Source organism: Maylandia zebra, linkage group LG13 (assembly GCF_041146795.1).
Source record: "Maylandia zebra isolate NMK-2024a linkage group LG13, Mzebra_GT3a, whole genome shotgun sequence".
In the NCBI taxonomy this organism is placed as follows: Eukaryota; Metazoa; Chordata; class Actinopteri; order Cichliformes; family Cichlidae; genus Maylandia; species Maylandia zebra.
Window position 1 is genome coordinate 6,773,103 of NC_135179.1, and position 20,422 is coordinate 6,793,524.

The window sequence follows — 20,422 nt, forward strand, 5'->3', positions numbered from 1 at the left end:
TGATAAATTTGGCGATAAATGTCTTATTACAGATCTCACAAAATTCAGTGCAACAACAAATATAAAGACACAAACAGCAACAACAACAAAAAAAAAGATTTGAATTCTGGTCTGAGTTTAAATTTTATCATTACACCTGCGTTATTGTTCTTGCTCACTAGAGGGCAGCAGAGTCATGCAGAAAACATCTGTCAGAAAATCATCTTATACGGTTAAAAAACAACGCAAATGACATCAGGGCAAATGAAAACATACAAGAGGAAAGTTCTATTGACAAATATGTTGCGTATATTAAGGAAACATAATTAAAAATATTTTCGGAATATATGTTGTGTTTAATTAACAGTTCATGTACGGCTTGATTCAGTTCACTACATGTTTTGTTATTTAGGAAGCAGAAAGGTCATCATAGTCACATTAATCTCCTGTGACAGACTGCCGCTCAGCTCCTCCACTTTCCTCCCCCACACCTTCAGTACGGCGCCCGAAAGCTCACGTTATCCCGGCTGTGCACGCAATTACAGCAACAGCAAAGTTTTGTGAACAGGCACGATTCAGTGGGCTTGCCTTTGACGAGGCTGACAACAGCAATTACCTCCTCTCACACAGTGCCTGAACAGTGCATCTTCTCGCAACACTGTAAGTCTTCAACTGTAATGGTAGAAAAAACATTCCAAGAACACTTTGTTTTTTAGATCAAATATTTAATAGTCTGGTCTTAAAATAGCATTCAATTAACCCAAGAAACAATTCAACTGGTGGAGAAATCTAATACGATAAAGCATGCTCAGTATATGTGCTAAAGCATGAGGCATGTTCAACAACACATTTTTGCAGTAGAACCTCAGCCACTTTGCAAACATGAACATCCTTAATAGACAATTTAGTGAATGATGAGGCACTCTGATGTTAGTGTGAAAAGTTAATGACTGAGTCTCTATATTGCCATGAAGACTGCAAGTGTAAGCTACCTTTATGAGGTCAGGAACAGACAGTGACCCCAGATTGTTCAGCTCAATCATGTGTGGCTTAAATTTGAAGTAAAGGTTCACGGCAAAAAAAAAGTTGTTGAAAACAGCTGAGGCCTTAGAGGAAAAAAAAAAACATCATGGAAAATGTTCCAACAAATATTGTTCTGGAAGATCACTATACAAAGAGGAACAAGCTCCAATCATTTTACATTTTTACAGCAAAGTAAAACTTTACAAATTATGCTGTTAAATATCAGGAAAATAGCAACCGATAAATCCATACGTCATCAGAATGAGGACTACGTTATGTACATCTTTCACATTAGAACAAATAAATCATGCAGTGGCAGCAGACTTTCACATTTAACAAAGACGCCTGGCCACCAAATCAGCTCTGCAGCAGCATCTGGGGCAAGTCGAGGGGGTGATTGCTGCAACTACAGTAGTCAGAAAAAATCCAAAATAGGCCGATAATAAAACCTTTGTACTTTATCTTTCAGTGCAAATCCTTCTCACTCGTATAAACATGTCTTCTACTAACAGTCTTTAAAAAAAAACAAACAATGAAAAAACATATCAGTTTTACATTTCCTTCCAAAATCTCATGAATAAATACACAAAGCAGATAATGATACACACTTACTGGGAACTAGCATAATTTCTGCTAGAATAAAACACAGAGTTCTGCCATTAAAAAAATCCTTAAAACAGTTGTGTCAAAATCCTTATTAATGTTCAGATAATGCAGTATATGGATGAGTGATACACACCCACACACATACAAAGAGCTGGATATTAACTTCTTGAAATATAACACATAACAATATGTTTATATAACAGAATCCTGAAACCACAAATATGAAATTAGATGTTTATGCAACTGCATGAGGCAAAGGTTTAGGATAAGAATTACTGACAGAGGACCTACTATGCTCATATTTTTGTTCTTGGGCAAAGCTAAAGTAGCTTTGCACAACTCACAGGTGAAAATAAGCCTTATTTATCTTATACTGGGCACTGTTGATTCATTCATCATCCTTTAAGACTTCTCTTGCTTTAAGCCTTCTGATTGTCTGGCCTTCCTAACCAAAGGATGGAAAAGCAGTTGGGACTTGCCTGAAACGGAGCGAAGAGTACAAAAAAATTATCTGAAGTCCCATTGTGACCCCTTGCACCTTTGGTCTGTGATTTCCCTACTCACTCCAAGCTTGTACAGAGAGAAAACATCAACCTCTGCTTCAAACTGACCTGAGTTTTGTGTGGATGGTCATTAATTGTAATGTGAGCAGGGTCTCTTTCCAGTTGAAGACTTCACCGTTTCCACTTGTAAAGGCATCTCTTCAGACGAGAAGTGGCAGTGAGAGAATGCTTGTCATTTTCTTTCAAACTACATATGGCTTTAAATTATAAATTCACCTCTCAGTGAGAGACTGTCAAGACTGAATATAATTGTAGCAACTTGAGTCAGTGGAAGGATATTTAAAGGAGAACATTCAGAACAGAACTGAAAATGCAGGACTTAAGCCACTAAAACAACCTTTGCATACTGCTTTAGACCAGTCACCAGATTTGTCTCCCTGCAACAATTATAGAAATGAAAATCAAATTGAAAGATCGCAGTTGTGACACATAAGAGGAGATCCAGCATCTGTCACAGAGGCACAAGTGCAAGAGGACAAAGAGGGACTTCCACTGGGAGATCTAAAAAAAAAAAAAGCATCTCTATTAAAAATTGTCCAGATGTGCACCAGAAGATGACTTTTTAAGGGAGATCAGACAAACTTACAGCAGGTAAAGGTTTTTTATATTATGGAGTTATTGTCAGCTCCTTTAAAAAAAATCACACCTCATCTGTATGACAGTAAACAGGGGGAAAAAAATCCTATTTAAAATCAAAAAAAGAAACGGAATGCATTATTATCAGGATGTAGGCAGAAAAAAGAAAACATTTGCCTCTCTTGCATTTCCACCACTGAGGTGTCCCTGACAAAATCACCAACATCCCAGCTGCAAAGCTGCTCGGAAGTCAGGCATGTAGCCTGTGGCTATATCAGTGATGCTAGCCAAAAAAAAAGAAAGAAAAGAAAGCATTTATAATAACAGTGATAAATAAATGTATAAAAAAATACAGCATTAACTGTTGTCATGTATTAACCCCTTAAATTCTAATCTTTCTGTCTTTCTGAATAAAAGAGTTTCATCCAGATTTAGTGAGCAACAGCTTCCAACTGTGAGTTCAGCCAGCCTTGGAGTGGAGATACTTGGGAGAATTGTGAATTGCAAAATGTCTTTTTCTGTCCTTGAGAGATTTAACAAAACCCAGACATTAGTGGTTCTGTTTTAAAAACTCTCAGCTCAAACAAATGCTACAGTGCATTTTATTCTTGGCAGCACCAGACCAAGTGTGCTGATTGTGTTTGTAAAAGCATGGCGCCGAGTGCTCCAGGATGGAATTGTTCTAGCTTTGTAGTTTTTTAAATTTTTTGACATTTTTATAGCAGACTGGACAAGTAAAAAGGGCAAACAGCTGCTTAGAATTTGTTGAAACTCTGTTGAAAACTCTATATTTGTAAAGATTTCTCTCCAATAAGACAGAGCCTGATGTATGTTCAGTGATCTTCAAATGATAGATAGATAGATCGATCGGTAGATCGATCGATAGATCAATAGATCGATAGATAGATAGATAGATAGATAGATAGATAGATAGATAGATAGATAGATAGATAGATAGATAGATAGATATGCAGTCATGCAGTACAAACTGTTGAGGTCTAAAATAACAGATGACAGAATAGAAGACTTAATGCAAGACTAAACGGGGTCTGATTAAACACTTGTATTAAACACACAAAGTTCATGCTAGAATGGAATAAAAAATAAATTGTTAAAGCATTCTTCCATTAAAAAGAAGTAACAGTCTATATAAACTTGATTATTTACTCTTTCGCGCCCTCTTCATCAATACTTCTTGTTATCTTTTATTCTCATGCTTTGCATTTCATTGATCTACTCCACGCTGCTTCCATTGATCCAATTGTTCTCGTTCCTCATTCCCCCTTGCTCCTTCATCCTTTTTTCCCCTCTTCAGTCCTCCTCTGAAAGAGCTTCGTGTGGGGTGGAAGGTCGTGACTTGCTGTGGCCTCGAACCTCCAACTTCCTGTCCTGCAGGAAGTCGTGAATCTCTCCAGGCAAACGCTGGAACTTCTCTTGAAACTCTGCCTCCACAGAGCCCTGCAGCTGGAAAACACCACACACATTCGCTTGCTCACTGAGGATAGATTGCTTTTAAAGATTTTTTGTGGCTAAGGTGGGATTACATAACGGCAGATGTAGCGAAATATAACCATGATGAGTCAGGTCCCAGTCAGAAACACCACACAAATTGGTTTAGTTATCTCCTACAGTTGAGACAGATGGGTTGTACATTCAGAAACGCAACCAGCTGTTGTCAGCCGTTTCTGCCAACACTCGAACAGCTCCAATATGGCTGCCAGAGGCCACATTGCATCCTTTAAATGCCCCACGTTGACGTCAGCGCTGCCTCTAAAGTGCGTGGGTGTGGGCAGACAGCAGCACCAGTTTGGAGCCTCGTGTACAAGAAATGTTCTTGCCAAGCAGTGCATTTGAGCATGAAGCTTGCAAAGTGGTCGGTGGCAGATTTCACTGACTTTGGCTAAAAATAAATGAACTTAATTGTGGACAGAAAGAGAAACTTGTATTTACCTTTGGCTTCTGGTCTTGTATCTCCTGCAGGAGATCATTGTGTTGCTCCACCAGCTGCTCGTGGCGCTTTGCCTGAGTCTCCTCAAGCTGAGGATAAACAAACAGACATACAGACAGAGTTGCACTAAATGGAGAGAGTGTTGCAGCCATAACATTTTCATAATTGTCTCTTTGGAATTCACTTTATGGAAAGGCCCATAAAAATTCCTTTAACCTCATCTGCTGCTCACCCTTTTAATGTTCTGGACGACTTCATTGACGTAGGACTTATTGATCTCAATCTTCTCCCTGGGAACATAGAGACAAATGGATTGACATTGATTGGATCTGAGATAAATATTTTTCTCTTCTAATGAGACTAGATCAGTGGATCAGTGCATGAAGCAGATGAGCAAGCTACAGCAGCTAGATAAATAGTGAAATGTGTGTGCGTGTGCTTATAGATCATACTCCTCAGCCAGATGTTTCTCTTTGGTCTTTGCTTGGTTGATCTTCTCTGTTCTCCTTCGATCCATCTGCTTCTTCAGCTCTTTTTTCTCCCTATAGAAGCAGAAAGAAAGATTAGGGCAAATGCTTGGTGAAAATCATGGTATCAAGTTTTTAGAAGTGCACTGGGTAAAAGTCTGGCTCATAGTATCTTTTGAAGAACAGCTGAAATAAGATAGGGTACATATAAAGTATCACGTACTTTAAAAAGACATCTTTAGCAAGGCTAAAAATCCAGAGCCATCTTGGCAACTCTTCCTGGCAATTATTTGGGCCGGTATTTGAAGAATTGCCCAGATGATGCCCTCTAATCTGTCCCTTTCTATTGTTAACCTTATTTTAATTGTTACTACAATGTAAAAACTGAAAGCATAGAATTACCACTTGAATCTGATTCAAACTAAAAGCTTTTTTTAATTTATATTTTTTATATAACAGAAGCCATGGTTTTACCATCATGGCTTCTGTTGTGGAATTCACATCTAATTTTTGCTTCCAGTGGAGTTGCTCCCTCTGGGGCCAATAGAAAATGCGGAGGTCAAAACGAGCTTTCATGCCTCACACTGCAGGCTTACTTGTTGCTCCCAGAGTATTCAAAAGTAGAATGGGAGGGAGAGCCTTCATTTTCCCTCCTCAGTGGAACCAGCTTCTAATTTGGATTTGGGAGACAGACACTATCTCTACTTTTAAGATTAGGCTTAATCTTAACTAGATAAATACCTAAGATTAAGCCTTAGCTAATCTTAGCTAGGTTTTCTTTTTTGATAAAGCACGTAGTTAGGGCTGGATCAGGAGACCCTGAATCCCCCCTTTGTAATGCTGCAATAGGTGTAGGCTGCTGAGGGATTCCTATGCTGTATTGTGTTTCTTCTTCAGTCACCTTTCTCACTCACTGTGTGTTAATAGACCTCTCTGCATTGAATCATACTTCTTATAAATCTCTGGCTCTCTTCCACAGCATGTCTTTATCCTGTCTTCCTTCTCTCACCCCAACCGGTCGCAGCAGATGGCCCCGCCCCTCCCTGAGCCTGGTTTCTTCCTGTTAAAAGGGAGTTTTTCCTTCCCACTTATAATCTAAAGTGCCTTGAGGCGACTGTTGTTGTAATTGGTGCTGTATAAATAAAACTGAATTGAACTGAATTATTAAATCACCTTCAATTAGCTCTAGGAGCCATTTAAGCATTTCAAGGTAACTGCCTATAATTTTAAGCTGTTAAATGCATGCTTTGTCTGTTTTTCCTTCCACCATTTAATATGATAATACTAGGAGAATCTCTACATTACTTTCAATATAAAAAATTAATAATATTGCAGATCATTAGTTTCATGTTCTACAATATAAATATTTCTCAAAATGCTGGCAGTAGATATATTATGTTGTCATAATTAGGTGTCAAAACAGTGATTATGATTTCATTTGAAAAAGAAAATATGCTTATGTGAAAATGTGTCTGATAAATAAATAAATGACATGTTTTATTTACTAGAATATGCAAATACATCCAAACAGGAACACTTCCAGAAATCAGTGTCTGTGAACACTGTGGATTTGCTGTGCCATTCACAAATGCAGGTTAAAGCTCTATCACACAACGGAGAATCCATATGTGAACATAATCCAGAAATGTTGCTGCCAAAACTCAAACTGGAAACCTGTTTGAGAACAATTTGATATTTTCTTTTGGAAAACATGGAAACTACATCCTTTGGACTAAAGAGGAGTGGAACCATCTGGCTTGTTATCAGCACTCATTTAGAAGTCTGGACTTGGCAGTTTGCACATCTGGAAGGGCACCATCAGTATCAATATACATTCCCATTCAGATGATGCTGTTTTTCAGGGAAAGCCTTGCTGATTTCAGCAAGATAATTCAAATGCAACTATTGTGACAGCCTGGCTTTGTACTGGAAGAATCCGAAGCTGAACTGCAGTCCAGACCTTGCTTTAAAAAATAAGAAAACAGACCATTGTTAAAAAATGAGGGGATGCTACACAGTAGTAAACACACCCTGTTTTTTTTAGTTGTATTGCTAGGATCAAATTCAAAATTAACTCTTAGCCCCCTGAAAGCCTACTAGTAGTTATCCGTGCAGCTCTTTTCTGAGCCGAGTTGTTTGCATCAGAAGTAGGGAGGACGGTTTCTAGTGGTTGTCAAACCACATCTTTATTCGTATATACTGTTACGACCCGGCTCAAAAGCCGCAACATAAAAAAGGAGACGAATACCAGAGTGTAGGTAAAAAGAGGTTTATCTTAAAATGGACTATCAGGTTGGCTAAAATTGCTGGTGCCACCAAGGCAAAGACTAGTGAGCTCCCTGGGAAGCTTGCCTCAGGTATGCTTTTATCCACACCTGATTAGGTGTGGCCAATTAGCACCAGCTGAACACACTGAGCAGATTCGAGGCTGCAGAGGGACGTAACAATACCGACACATCCAAACTTGTCATTAAGTGTAAAGGGGAGGTTGTCAAATTTTGTCTTTATGGTATAAAGACCATAAAGAATGGCACCATGCCCTGCAAATATCCAACCTGCTGTTGCCTGAAGCAGCTCAGAGGGAATGCTCTGCAAGCTACTGCTGTTATGAAAATAACTCTAACACCATGTGGAATTCCTCTGAGCTTAAAGACCCGTGAGACTTCAGTCACAGATTTTTATCTCACTTGTCACAGATGTCTTTGAGCTTCTTTATCTGGGTGTTGTGACTCTCCTCAGCCAGACTGGTCAGCCGCTCCGTCAGCTGGAGGGAACAAAGACAATGTTTCACACAAATACATTTTACAGACATGCTCAAAACTGAAGGCGCTAACTTAACACAGAGCCTGTCAAACATCATTCTTATTGCTATACCTGGCGGGGAGAGACTTTCTGTCATGCCAATCATAGCGTGATACTTATTAGCAATTTGTCTTTTGGGGAAGATGTTATTATGAGTTTCCCTTGTCAATAATACTTCAATCAAAAGTGAAGAAACTATTTTTTTTGTTTTAAAAGTTCGTTTTGTTAGATTTTACCGTTTTAATGTGTTCTCTCTGCAGATATTTCTGACTATAGTACTGTTCCTGCCTCAGAGCCAGAAGCTGCTGATGCTGCTCTTCTCTCAGCTGCTGCAGACGGTCGTCCTTCTCACTGTCCGAGTTCGAACTCCTGACAAGGGCAAATCGAAGATTTTAAAATGAAACACTTTCCCCTCTCTTTCACAGTAAAATAACAGGTGTTATTTCAATATGATAAGAGAAAAAAATGTTATAATTAAAAAAACACAAACATAACGTGTCTGTGTGCGTCAGAGTTATTACAGCTTTAAAAAGTATAATTATTTTTCTCTTTTTTTTCATTTTGACTTTGTAATTTTCAATTCAGTTTAGTTTTAGTTAGTTTTATTTCATTCACTATAATAACGTTGGTGTGCGTACCTGTTCTTGCTGCATTGTCTTGCTGTCTTCTTGTACTTATTGTTGAACTCTCGGAGGAGTTCTGACGTTTTCTTCTGGTGTCTCCTCACTAACTCCTTCAGCTCTTTAAACTGGCGTCTCTGCTCCTTCTGGTAAACTTTGGACTGCTGCAGATTCTCCAAAGTGCACACTGGGACATCTGTTACCATATGTGATCACAGATCATACAGTGTATTAGTTTGTGTTAAAACTCCGGAATCACCTTAAAGTACACCACACTTTATAAATAAAACGAATAAATAAATAAACAAAATAAAAAATGATGCCATTCATGTTAATGACTGTGATCATATACTTAGTAGGAATGTATTTCCTGAGATCATAAATCAATAAAGTTAATTTTCCCTGCTTCTATGAAAACAGACTTCTTCTGCAAGCCTTTAGAAAAATCACAGGTTTAAGACATGCATGGATTGGCTTCACTTTTCAGACCTAGTCCTAGACTCACCTTTATATAAACATATATAATACACGATATATTTAAGATACACTCAGTGCTAATTTTGCTCTTAATTATTTTTTAAATTTGCTATCATTGAATCACACTTTCAGACCAATCCAGAGAATTAAAATAAGAAATCTTAATGTGTAATTATGTAAATACTGACCTATCAAAACACTTAAAACCAGGTCTTCAGTCTTGGCTGCTGGTTTGGCTGCATCTAAAATGTAGAAAAGAGAAAATCCATACCAAAAAAGTAAATTTAGTATTTGTACATATTACCATTAGAATATCTGCAGTTCACTTTTATCAGTCATTTAATATTTGTATTAGTGTGTGCATCTTCACTTGCAGTTGCTAACTACCTGTCGTGGCTGCCTGTTGATTGGCTGCAGAAGCTTTGGGTGTGGTGGCGATGGGGGTGTGGCCCGGTGGGCCAGAGACCGGGCTAAGCCCGTTTTCTAGTGGAGCTGATTTCAGATCAGTCTTACGCTCTGCACAGCTTTCAGTCTCCTCCTGGAAATCAATACCAAGACCTTTTACAGCCAAACTTTTAGCTCACGAGACAAAGAATGAATAGAATCGAAGCAGGTCTGACCTCAGTCTGCGTGTCCTCCTCGCCATCCTCCAGAGTCAGGGCTGCCAGCTGTTTAGATCTTTGCTCCAGAAGGTTGACATAGCGAATAGGGTTCGATAGAGCCTCGATTACATCTAGAAGAAATATGAACAAACACATACAGAGCTGATGGCATTGCATTGAGGACTATGTGGACATCATGAATATGGTTATGTGTATGTGACCATATCAGTTTGACTAACATGTAGCAATTATTTAAAACAGGAAGAAGTCATAGTTTTTGTGTACACATATGAAGATAAAAATTGAAATGCTAAAACCAAAATCAAGACCAAAATCAAGACCAAAATAAATAAATACATTTTCCACTGAATGCACCAGAAATATTAAAAATACACGCAAACATTTTTAATTTTAATTGGAGGGACATCGGTTGACTGGTTACAGTGGCGTAAGGCAGGCATCCTTTATGTATCAGATTTATTTGACTGTGGGACTAAATGTTTTTTAAGCTTTGATAAAATTGTGGAATTATATAAGTTGCAGCGTAATCAATTCTGGAGATATGTCCAAATACATAGTTCATTATCGAAGTGGCTGGGAACCCCTTTGAGTTGTCCTGTGGACAGCCCTGTGGAAGTCCTGCTCTCAAGATCATCCTTGGGTAAAGGCATCACCGCAAAGATTTATCACTTATTGCAAGAACGGTCAGCTGACCCTCTCCTTAAAATTAAGGGCTACTTGACCCAGGACATGGCATTGGACATATCTTCAGTTGAATGGGATTCATGTTTTCAAAATGTTAATACTATGTATAAAGAAACAGGCAGTAGATTTATTCAACTTAAGATAATCCATAAGTGGCATCGAACACTGCAACAATTGTATAAATGGAACGTGGTCTCTATGGACAAATGTTGGAGATGTGATGGTCAAAATGCTTTGATTTTACATATCTTATGGAGCTGTTTGGCACTTTGGGATTGGTAGGAAAACATAATGGAGGTCATTTTCAGTGTTTTGAAAAGGAGATTTGGTATCTCACCAAAACTGTCCATACTTGGTATAACCACACAACTTTCTGATGGAGATTTTTCCAGTTATACAAAAAGATGGATGATTCTGGCTCTTACTACGGCCAAATGGGTCCTGCTAAGACATTGGCGGAAAAAGAACCCCCCCTCCCTATGAAGAGTGGCAAAATGGCAATGGCTAAGTTGGCATCTTACAAAAAAGTGACTTATGGCTTATTAGACAAATTGCATCAATATGATTGTATTTGGTCCCCTTTACAAAATGGTTTTCTGTAACTTGAAGAACAGAGGAGTAATGACAGAGTGGTGGTGTGGGGATTGGTGTGTTTTTTGGGGTTATTTTTTTGTTTGTTTTGTTTTGTTTTTTAAATTATTTATTTATGTATTTATCTTTAAGTTCTGTTATTGAAGTTTAAATGAAATAAATAAAAATTGTTTATGATAAAAAAATACACGCAAACATGAATTAATTTATAAAAATATTTAACTTTGTATTAATTCCCCTATTTATTTACATCCTTATGTAATTTTCATTTTTTTCACCATTTTTATTTAATAATTTTAGCAATTTACATGGATTTATGTTGATTTTTTGTTACTGTATTTCTTTCCATTTGCCGAATTATGCAAATTATGAGTAAGTGGATGAAGAGCATATGTAATGGGGTCCTTTCTTTCTTTACTGTATCAGAAGAATAGCAGTACTAATGTTTATTTATGTGATTTGTATTTATGTGATGTGATTTGTGATTTTGTCAGTTTTGGTCATTCATTAAACAAACAAACAAACAAAGGCGCCCCACTGCACTCTGGACTTTAAATGCATAAACAATGTTCTGAAAGCTCTTCAGCTGATGATCAAATAAAATATTTTAGCCGTTTAAGACACTTGTGCTCAATCATGTGGGTGAGACATTAAAATGATAAAACCTTTATTCTATTGAGCCAATGAATATGTTCAAGAGATTTACTGCAAGGAGTGGGTTTCTGCTAATGGATGAGCCAAATAGACGCAAAAACAGGAGCCCACTTCGGCCATGATTGGTCACAATATGTCCTGTAGGTGGCACTACAGAGCTTGGGATCCTACATGTGTTGAAAAACTGTCACAACAGTGGATACCTTTCGCTGTAAGCCACCTTGCATAAATAAAGACACTGCCCTTTCCCCCATGTTCTTTTATGTGATGCTTGGTTTTGTTATGAAAACAAAAAACATGAAATAAATCAGTCAGTGTAGATATTTGGTTCTGTGATGCCATTAAACAGTCCAGAAGTTTGTACCAGCAAATGTATCTGGGACATAGTCTTTGACTTCAATGTAGACGAACACAGCTGGCAGAATCAGAGACTGGTTTTTCTCATTCCTCAAGCCGATGTAACGATAACCTGCAGAGTAACAGATGCAACAGTCATCTGGTTCATGTAGACAGATAAATATTTAATGCAATGCACAAAACCCCGGCAATAAAGTTAGTTGGCAGTAAGAAATGCTAAGTGTACTCAGACCAAGCATGAGTGAAGTCAAACTACACAGAAAAAAACTTATTTAGTTCACATTGTTTGTGCCTCTGCAACCTGATCACACGACATAAAGTCTGAACATAAAAGTCAGGATGCTTCCCGGGAGGTAAGGTAAGTAGAAAAATCAAGAGCCCCAAAATATGGTCAATGACACAAATATCAACGTCTGTACAGTCTCCACAAGCATGAAAAGCCAAAGAAATATTTATGTATGAATCTTTCATGATAGGTGCCATAAAACATCTACACATATAAAAAATGCTGATTTTTATTCTCTGTGACTTTTTATTTTATTATTTTATCATCAGTTCATTTCCTGGGAGTTTGGACAGTTATTGTCTGCTAAGCTTTATGACATATTGCTGTCTTTGTACAAGGAAAACACAATAAACTCCATAAGAAACATGGAGAAGAAAAACTGCAATACAAACTAGTGAACCCATAGAAACTCAAGCACACTCAAAGAAATCTCTAAGAGGTGTAGTTAGTAATAGCAGTCAGCACTAAAGATACAAAAAGGTCAGTATCTGATAGATAAATACTTTAACATTCAACACCAGGGTGAGAATCAAAGGTTGAAATGAATGAATACCTGGCCTAATGGCAGACACCGGAATAATTCGATGACCAATAAACTTCCCTCCTTCTTCAAAGGCAGCAATTCTTAGTGAGGCCAGGGTAGGAAGAATCACCTGTGAAAAGATTTGTCACAGTCACACTGTTAATAGGCTAATTAGTATGCACAGGTAAGACATCTGACTCCCTGTAACGCACCTTTTTGAACACAATCGGCTCTTCGTCCCACACTGGATTGATGGCATTGTTGTTCTGAGACGTTTTGGTCTTCAGAGCTTTCCGCCGAGTGTCTGCAGGGAGTCCGAACATCTCCACCTCCACATACACCCCCACTCTCCGCTCAGTCAGGAACTGGCCTGAAATAACCTGAAACACAGAGGATTCACTTGCATTTGTTTAAACACATACAGGAAGATACTACAAGAGTTATACCAATAGAGACTGTTTAAAAAAAAAAAAAGCACTGTGAATATACCTTCACAGAGAGGGTGTTAGCTACAATGCCATCTACTGTGTTTTCCGTAAAAGGGTCAAAGTGTTTGTCCGGGCGCCTCATGAACTCAGGCTTCAACCTGTAGCCGCTCCGACCGTTGTACTCAAACATAAAGAGATTCAGCTGCATGGACAAATCTGCAACAGAAAATTGAAGTTTAGCATCACAAAGGCTTAAAGCACCAGTTTGAGTTTGAGCTGTACAGCTGCACTCTGGTTGTTGCACAAAAGAGCAGCAAAGTGGAATGTGTTATTTTGGGGAATCAGTGGCTTCTGAAGTACATTTTCAGCTGATCTGACTCTAAACAAGGGTAAGTGGTTAACAAATGAGTACATGCAAAGCCTAGATAGCCTTGGAAAGACTATCTCCCTTAATTTAAAATGCACTTAAAAGGGGGGGAAATCTTGAATGCTTTCTTTTACCGAGGCAAAAGCATTATAAGGCAGAGACATGGCACTCAAAAGAAACCTAAATGGGAGAATTCTGCAATTCCAAAAATGGCATTCCCTTTAAAATGTCAATAAGGATATTTCTTCATGACAGTCAACGGTGGCACATAAAAGTCGCAATCTTCCAGTTGAGGTCCAGAACAGTTTCAACTGTGTCAAATGTTTTTCTTGGTTTAATGTGGATTAGCACAGCAATTGTTCAAGATCTCTGTAGGGATGAGTCAGAGATGAACTGTTATGTTCGTGGCTCCATTAATTCAGATTAGTCTTTTAACCTGGAATTGGCCAATGGGCTTTCCATGATAGGATACTTGCTTGTGGGAGGACTTTTATTAAAGGTCCTTGAAGGCACCTTTTACAAAAAAAAAAAAGAAAAAGAAAAAATAGTTTACCAATAGTTTGGTAGTTTAGAGCCACCAGTTGACATCCTGCGTTCCAGAAAAGTTGAGGCATAAAATTTGATGAATCCACTCTGGTTCCTTTTGGGTAGATTCGACTCAGCTGAGATTTATTATATCTGGTTAACAGAAGGTTAAGAACCATTATTTCATTAGTGCTAACATATAGATTCATGTAAAATGTATTGTACTGAAACTGCTGGTATAGAAACTGATGAAATGAAAACTTAATCAGAACTTACTGAGTTACAAAGATTTCTGAAGGTTAACAGAAAAAAAGCAAGCAAAAGTGAGAAGTCAATGAAAAATAAAGTGATGGTGCCTTGGTGTGATGTAACTGTGGTAACTGTTGCCAAGGATACTCTACAAACTCCACTGGTGACTTTGTGAGATGCTCCAACGCTTTGGTCTCCACAAAAGACGACATGTGGTAACAGCGGGCTGCCTCTACACAAACACACACAAAAATGAGAACACATGCATTTCTGAGCAATTAGTTTGGTTTCAAACTTCCTGCATCTACAGAAAGTTAACAAATTGAAGGAATTGGATGAACCCATTGGTCTCTATGTGGGGTGGCTCAGTTATTTTGTGGGGGCCACTTTACTGACACGTTTTTGCTCTTTTAGAGGGACATGTCAGTGTAAGTGTCTGAGTAATTACCTTTATCCTACAATTAAAGGTGCCTCTTCCAAGAGGACAAAGTGTTCACTGAATGGTTTGATGAGAATTAATATGATGTAAATCCTGTGCTATGATCTTCACAGTCACCAGATCTTAACCAAACTGATAAATTATGGGAGGACTGAGGTGTTAAGTGTTCAACATGACTGTGTATAGATGCGATTGCAGAGCTTTGCAGATATGAGCTGCAGGTCTGTAGCAACCACAGGGCAGTGTCAAAATATGTGGTACAACCATAAAAATTGCCTACTTTTGCTTATGACTGGCTGGCTATAGTTCACTGAGAGAAAGAAGTCTTGTTTGATTTTTTAAAAAGTTTTTATATTATATTATGGCAATGTTTTTCTCCCTTTGAGGGACTGTTTTCAACAGATTCATCCATGTGTTTTATTACTGGCATCAAGCTACGCACTGGTAGCTCAGTTTTATTCACACAGCAGTTACATTTTATATTGTAAAGAAAAACATCAGTATCTAAAAGAAAAGCCTACAATTAGATGGTCCCCTGTGAGCAAGCACCTGGCAACAGTGGGGGGGGGGGGAAAAGTCCTTTTTAACAGGAAGAAACCTGTGGCAGAACCCAGCTCAGGGAGGCGAGAAAAGAGAATAGATAAAATAGAAAGAATGAAAAGAGGAGACAGACAAAGAGAAGAGAAGGAAGAATTCCCACAATCACTCTCTCTGCACAGCCACAGACCCACACGCATAAACAACAACATGGGACAGTGAATCCTGATTTACACAACTCTCTCCACCACCATCGCCTAAACACCAAATGAAGATCTATCTTCTGGGAATTATGTTGTTCCATTCTTCCAGTAGAGTTTCAGAGACTTGAAAGATTCATCCCAACCCTGAAATTTTCTAGACATGTCTTTTGAACGTAAAAACACAGATCTACAACCCAGTTGGATCAGATATTTAGGGGTTTTCAATTTACTAGCTCCCTATGCCAAACTCACAACATGAGCATAGTGCAGGTAACTATGGGCTGGGATCATGTGACCTGCCTATTGAAAGCTCTACTTAGGTTGAATTCCAGCAGTCAAAACACATTTGGCCCTGAATAGCTCCTGCTGTGTGTAAAACATTGACCTGATCCCCTCTTCACACATTATCATCTATTAAAACTGATTAAGTCACTTTGTGTTGAGTTATCCTTTCATTTGTCACCTGACTTTACTTTAGATAACAATTTTAATAAAAAAAAAATCTCTCTTAGTTAATTTCACACCCTATTTTGTGAACACAGTGAAGGCCAAACTTATGCATTATATCATTTATATTGAGTTACAGTGGATATCACTACAAAATAACATATCTATAGTGAGCTTTTCTTACTCTTGGAGGCTTCGAAGGAGTTGAACTTGGTAGGCTGGACGTAGTTAACCAGAGTTGACATTTCCTCTGTTGCCACTGCTTCCCGCTCAGCTGAGCCCTGCAATAAACGACAGAAGGAATAAAGTATAAGCGTCACACATCCAAAGCATAGTTTCAATGAGATGAGACATCTTTTTCCATAACATCTGGAGGGAACAGCAGCTGTCATTTGAAGCAGACATTTTCATTGTTTGCAGTCCTGCATTTCTCTGCACAGCACTTAGTAACAAAAAGAATGGCAGCAGCAACAGAATCTGACAGCAAACACTAATACCAACACAGCAATAAAAATATACAGCAAAATGAAATCCATCGACTTTTTAAACACAAATACACAAACACTTGTGCACACACTCTATGTCCGACCTGCTTTTCATTTCATTTTTTGTTTATTATCCTGCTACTTTTTGTTGTGCTTATTTATTTTTTTCAACCTTTCACTTTCGTCGGTGTAATGAATTCTGTCTTTCTGTCTCAACACCTAACACACTTGTCTGGTCTGTTTGATATCTCTTGCCACATTATGTCTCTTCTACTTTTATTCATTTACAGTCAGCATCATCTGAAACTTAAAGGGGAACTCTGACATCAAATGCATATCAAAGACTGTTTACAGCTCCTGGGGAGTGCTTTAAAACAAAGTGAAAAACACGCACGTTATATAAAACCTCTGGTGGCTCTAAACAGAGTTGCATAAAATCTGATAAATGGCCTTAGGTGATTTCACTCAAGACAGCGAGTTTAAAAGTTAGAAAGAAGGAAGCTTACCAGACCTTTGAAGCCAGCTGATCACTTTTGCTCAAGGCTACATTAGCTTTTGATACATGCAGTGCAATAAATTCCCCAGTAGCAAAGATAGAGGTAGAACAAAGTATATTTAGATGCATATATTTAGATATATGTTATAATCTATAACATATATAGAGGTGTCAAAGCTCCTCATTAATGGTACTAAAGGGTACATTAGGCGTACTAAAACAATATCAAACAGGTGATTTTGTATTTTCTTTTGCAGTGAGGTGCTGTGTGTGCACAGCACGATCTCATCTTCTATAAAAATTAATAATTACTGCAACAAAACTTTTTTGTGATGCCAAAGCTTGGAAGAAAGCACAATTAAAAAGGCTTTTAAATACATATTTAATGCCGTTAAATGGTTTATTTTACTGGAAAGCAGGATGTTTTCCTAAATCTATTTCCTCTGTGCTGTACTTTGTTATAATTTAATGCAGATACACAGAAAGAATAAAGGCTGAGAGAGCAGCACTAAGAACTCATCACAGAGTGGGCATTAACAGCAACAGATATGAATCTGTCTGGGATGAAAGTGGGTTGCAAAGGGGCTTGCAGATATGCAGAAATTGTCGACAGGCTGAAGCAACTTCAGTTGCACTATGATATTGCAATACAATGGCTGGTCAACTGCAGTGATTTTGTGGGAACAACATTAGTATGATGCTCTAGCAAAACCAACATCCTGGTTTCAGACACACTGTATAACCCCCAGTCAGATAAAATGATAGTAAAGTAATGCTACATAAGTGCAGTCACCTTATTAACAAAAACTGTGAAAACAGAGGAAAATGCACGAATGGTACAGATACGGAATAAACCACAAGAACCACTGGAGAGACAGAAAAAATAAAGCACAAGCAACAGCAAAAAAAAAAAGCAAAAAAAAAAAAAAGCAAATGTTCACAACAACCCACAACAACAACAATATTCAGGGTTCAGAACAAGATTAACAATGACAATGGCTTAAAGAATAAACAGCAAAACCATGAAAATAAACAGCACTTGTAAACATTAACGAATGGCGACAGCAGTGAGGGTGACCCTCTGTCAGCTCTGTTCGATGTCACCACTGACCTTTTTACCATCATCATCTTCATCATCATCATCTTCCTCACTCTCAGCTTCCATCTCTGTTAAAATTAAACAAGTCTTCATCATCTCTTCATCTCTTTGTCTTTTTTTTTTTCAGATATAAACGGCCAGAATAACACAGTTATTCAGCTGACACAAGAACAGGATTTGCATTCTGCTTTTCAAGCAGAATGCAAATAAAATACCCTCACATAAATACTTCAGTTTAATGAGATGTGTCCTAAAGCTGGTGAAAAGAGCTAGAGACTGATAAAAGTATTCACTGGAGGAAACTTAGCCTGTGAACTGCTAATCAGGTGTGATTGATATAATCATCCAGGAATTATCCATTAACATGACTGTTTGGTAACAATTTAGCATATGCCTGAGAGCAAGGACAACAGATTTTCTCCTGAGCTGTACAATAAAATCTGTGCACAAATAAACTAATAATAGATAATCATGCACAGCATCTGAGAAACACAGACAATGGCAAATTTGTGCACCAAAGAGCAGAATATAAATCAAGCAGATAGTGGAAGGAGTTTAAACAGCCCTGTGCTTTAACTTCTCTGGTGCTGATTATTCAGCCCACTCAGGCAGTCGTTGTCTAAAGGGTCACGGCCACTGTATGAGCATGGACTTCAGTAAAGATGCTGGTCTGATCTTCATTCACGGTTGTGCTCTCAATTACTGTCCTGTTTTCAGAATCTGCATGTCAAACATGTCAATAAGGCTCCCTCATTTCCCTCTGCTCTGCTATTTAATTGCTGAAAAGAGCTTCAGACCTCATCTGGGATGTCCTGCTCATTAAGCATCCCTGATGAGGTGGAGTAGATAATACTTTGGGCCAAAGGATTTTACAAAAAGTCATGATGGAAATTGTGGTTTAAAGAAATGTGCTGTCCTCTGATAGTGACCTTTCAGAAAACTAAACACTACAAAATGATTTGGGGCAGTAATCACATTATTTTTCCTGGGTCTTTAAAACAAATTTCTCAGGGACAGTGCTGAAGCTCCAGCCACTGCGCCTTTTCCCAATGATGCTGATTACCCGATGACTCATGTTTGTGAGGACATACGCCTGCTGAATGTGAAAACACTTTGAAAGACACACAGTGAAAGCGTTTTTTGGACATCTGATGCCCTTAAGTTACAGCCAAAATATGCCTGTGTTTTTAACATTTCTCCAGCCCCGTGCAGCTGTTGAAACCACAGAAGAATTTACTGTCTGTCGTATTTTTTTATACAAAGGCTGTCGCAGTTGAATACATTTCACTTGGATTTCTGGGCTGAAAAAAAGTCCTTTTGTCTTTGTGTCTTACCTCCTGTGTTGTTGCTAGGAGACACTGGTTCATTGCTCTGATTGGCAGGTTGGTCCGTCAGTCTCTTTGTGTCTGTGTTATTGGAAGGTTTGTGGGATTTCTTGTTCTTGATGAGAATTTTGCCCATCAGCTCCTGAGGACTGGGCAGAGGGACACCTGGCTCCAGCTGCAAATACACACAATAGAAGAGAAAAAAAAGACAGAAAAGAGAGAAATTAATTTAAACTGCAGTCTGATCACAAAATAGACACTTTGAACACTTTCACGTGTCAGTATTTCTTACAGGGTATTTGTCCAGAGGGTCAATCAGAAGAGCTTCTCCAAAAATGGATCGACAGTATTCAGCCATTTTAGCCTGCTGCTTCAACCTGATAGATGGGTAAATGGAAAATTACAGATATAAACAAAAAGATCTTATGATTCAATCAGGATATTAAAAAACATAAATAATGAGATTCTCACGAGTCCACGTGGTTTTCAAAAGACAGGATCACAGGGAAGGGTGAGGTCTTGAAGGCGCATTCTGCAATAGCTTCAATCACCTCCTAGAAAATGAAAGACAAAAACACATTGCAAAGTGGCTTGCAGATATTCAGAAACTCAAGGCAGGTTTTTTAGGGAAGACCTTACATATTTAAGTAAGATAGTGTGATGAATCTATTACAACAGCATGGCTTCGTAGTAGAAGAGCCCTGTTAAACTGGCCATCCCACAGTCCAGACCGTGAACGGCTGAAATCATTTGGCACATCATGAAACAAAAATTACAGAGTCAGGACTGTTGAACATCTAGAATCCTATGTGAGACAAAAGTCCAGCAACGGTCTGGACGTGCAGATTACCACTTTATTGAGACATGATTCTGCCTCTTCTTACAATAGTACATTTTGTCAGTTTCATTTGACAAGTTTTCTATGTAGTATTGTGAATAAAATATGGGGTGTCTGCAATGCTATAGTTATTGTGAATTCTTAGGGCCATGATAATCATGCACACCAATAGTACAACAATCCCTCAGAGAAAATGAATGTTTTT

General features: G+C 38.2%; 1 protein-coding gene across 1 annotated transcript in view; it reads right to left on the minus strand.

Annotated features, from left to right (window-relative positions):
- Nucleotides 1-670: 670 nt before the first annotated feature.
- LOC101478971 (1-phosphatidylinositol 4,5-bisphosphate phosphodiesterase beta-1) overlaps nucleotides 671-20,422 on the minus strand; it is a 37,809-nt gene continuing 18,057 nt past the window's right edge. The window contains exons 12-32 of the mRNA XM_004553507.5: nucleotides 19,851-19,933; nucleotides 19,672-19,756; nucleotides 19,389-19,554; nucleotides 18,067-18,122; nucleotides 16,159-16,255; nucleotides 14,496-14,580; nucleotides 14,128-14,252; nucleotides 13,269-13,423; nucleotides 12,992-13,159; nucleotides 12,810-12,909; nucleotides 11,978-12,082; nucleotides 9,682-9,794; nucleotides 9,449-9,599; nucleotides 9,250-9,303; nucleotides 8,603-8,780; nucleotides 8,201-8,333; nucleotides 7,850-7,926; nucleotides 5,148-5,237; nucleotides 4,928-4,985; nucleotides 4,698-4,784; nucleotides 671-4,211 (exon numbers count right to left, since the gene is read on the minus strand). Coding sequence (XP_004553564.1) covers nucleotides 4,059-4,211; nucleotides 4,698-4,784; nucleotides 4,928-4,985; nucleotides 5,148-5,237; nucleotides 7,850-7,926; nucleotides 8,201-8,333; nucleotides 8,603-8,780; nucleotides 9,250-9,303; nucleotides 9,449-9,599; nucleotides 9,682-9,794; nucleotides 11,978-12,082; nucleotides 12,810-12,909; nucleotides 12,992-13,159; nucleotides 13,269-13,423; nucleotides 14,128-14,252; nucleotides 14,496-14,580; nucleotides 16,159-16,255; nucleotides 18,067-18,122; nucleotides 19,389-19,554; nucleotides 19,672-19,756; nucleotides 19,851-19,933 — 2,319 coding nt within the window. The 3' untranslated portion in view covers nucleotides 671-4,058. The remainder of the gene's footprint in view (nucleotides 4,212-4,697; nucleotides 4,785-4,927; nucleotides 4,986-5,147; nucleotides 5,238-7,849; nucleotides 7,927-8,200; nucleotides 8,334-8,602; nucleotides 8,781-9,249; nucleotides 9,304-9,448; nucleotides 9,600-9,681; nucleotides 9,795-11,977; nucleotides 12,083-12,809; nucleotides 12,910-12,991; nucleotides 13,160-13,268; nucleotides 13,424-14,127; nucleotides 14,253-14,495; nucleotides 14,581-16,158; nucleotides 16,256-18,066; nucleotides 18,123-19,388; nucleotides 19,555-19,671; nucleotides 19,757-19,850; nucleotides 19,934-20,422) is intronic.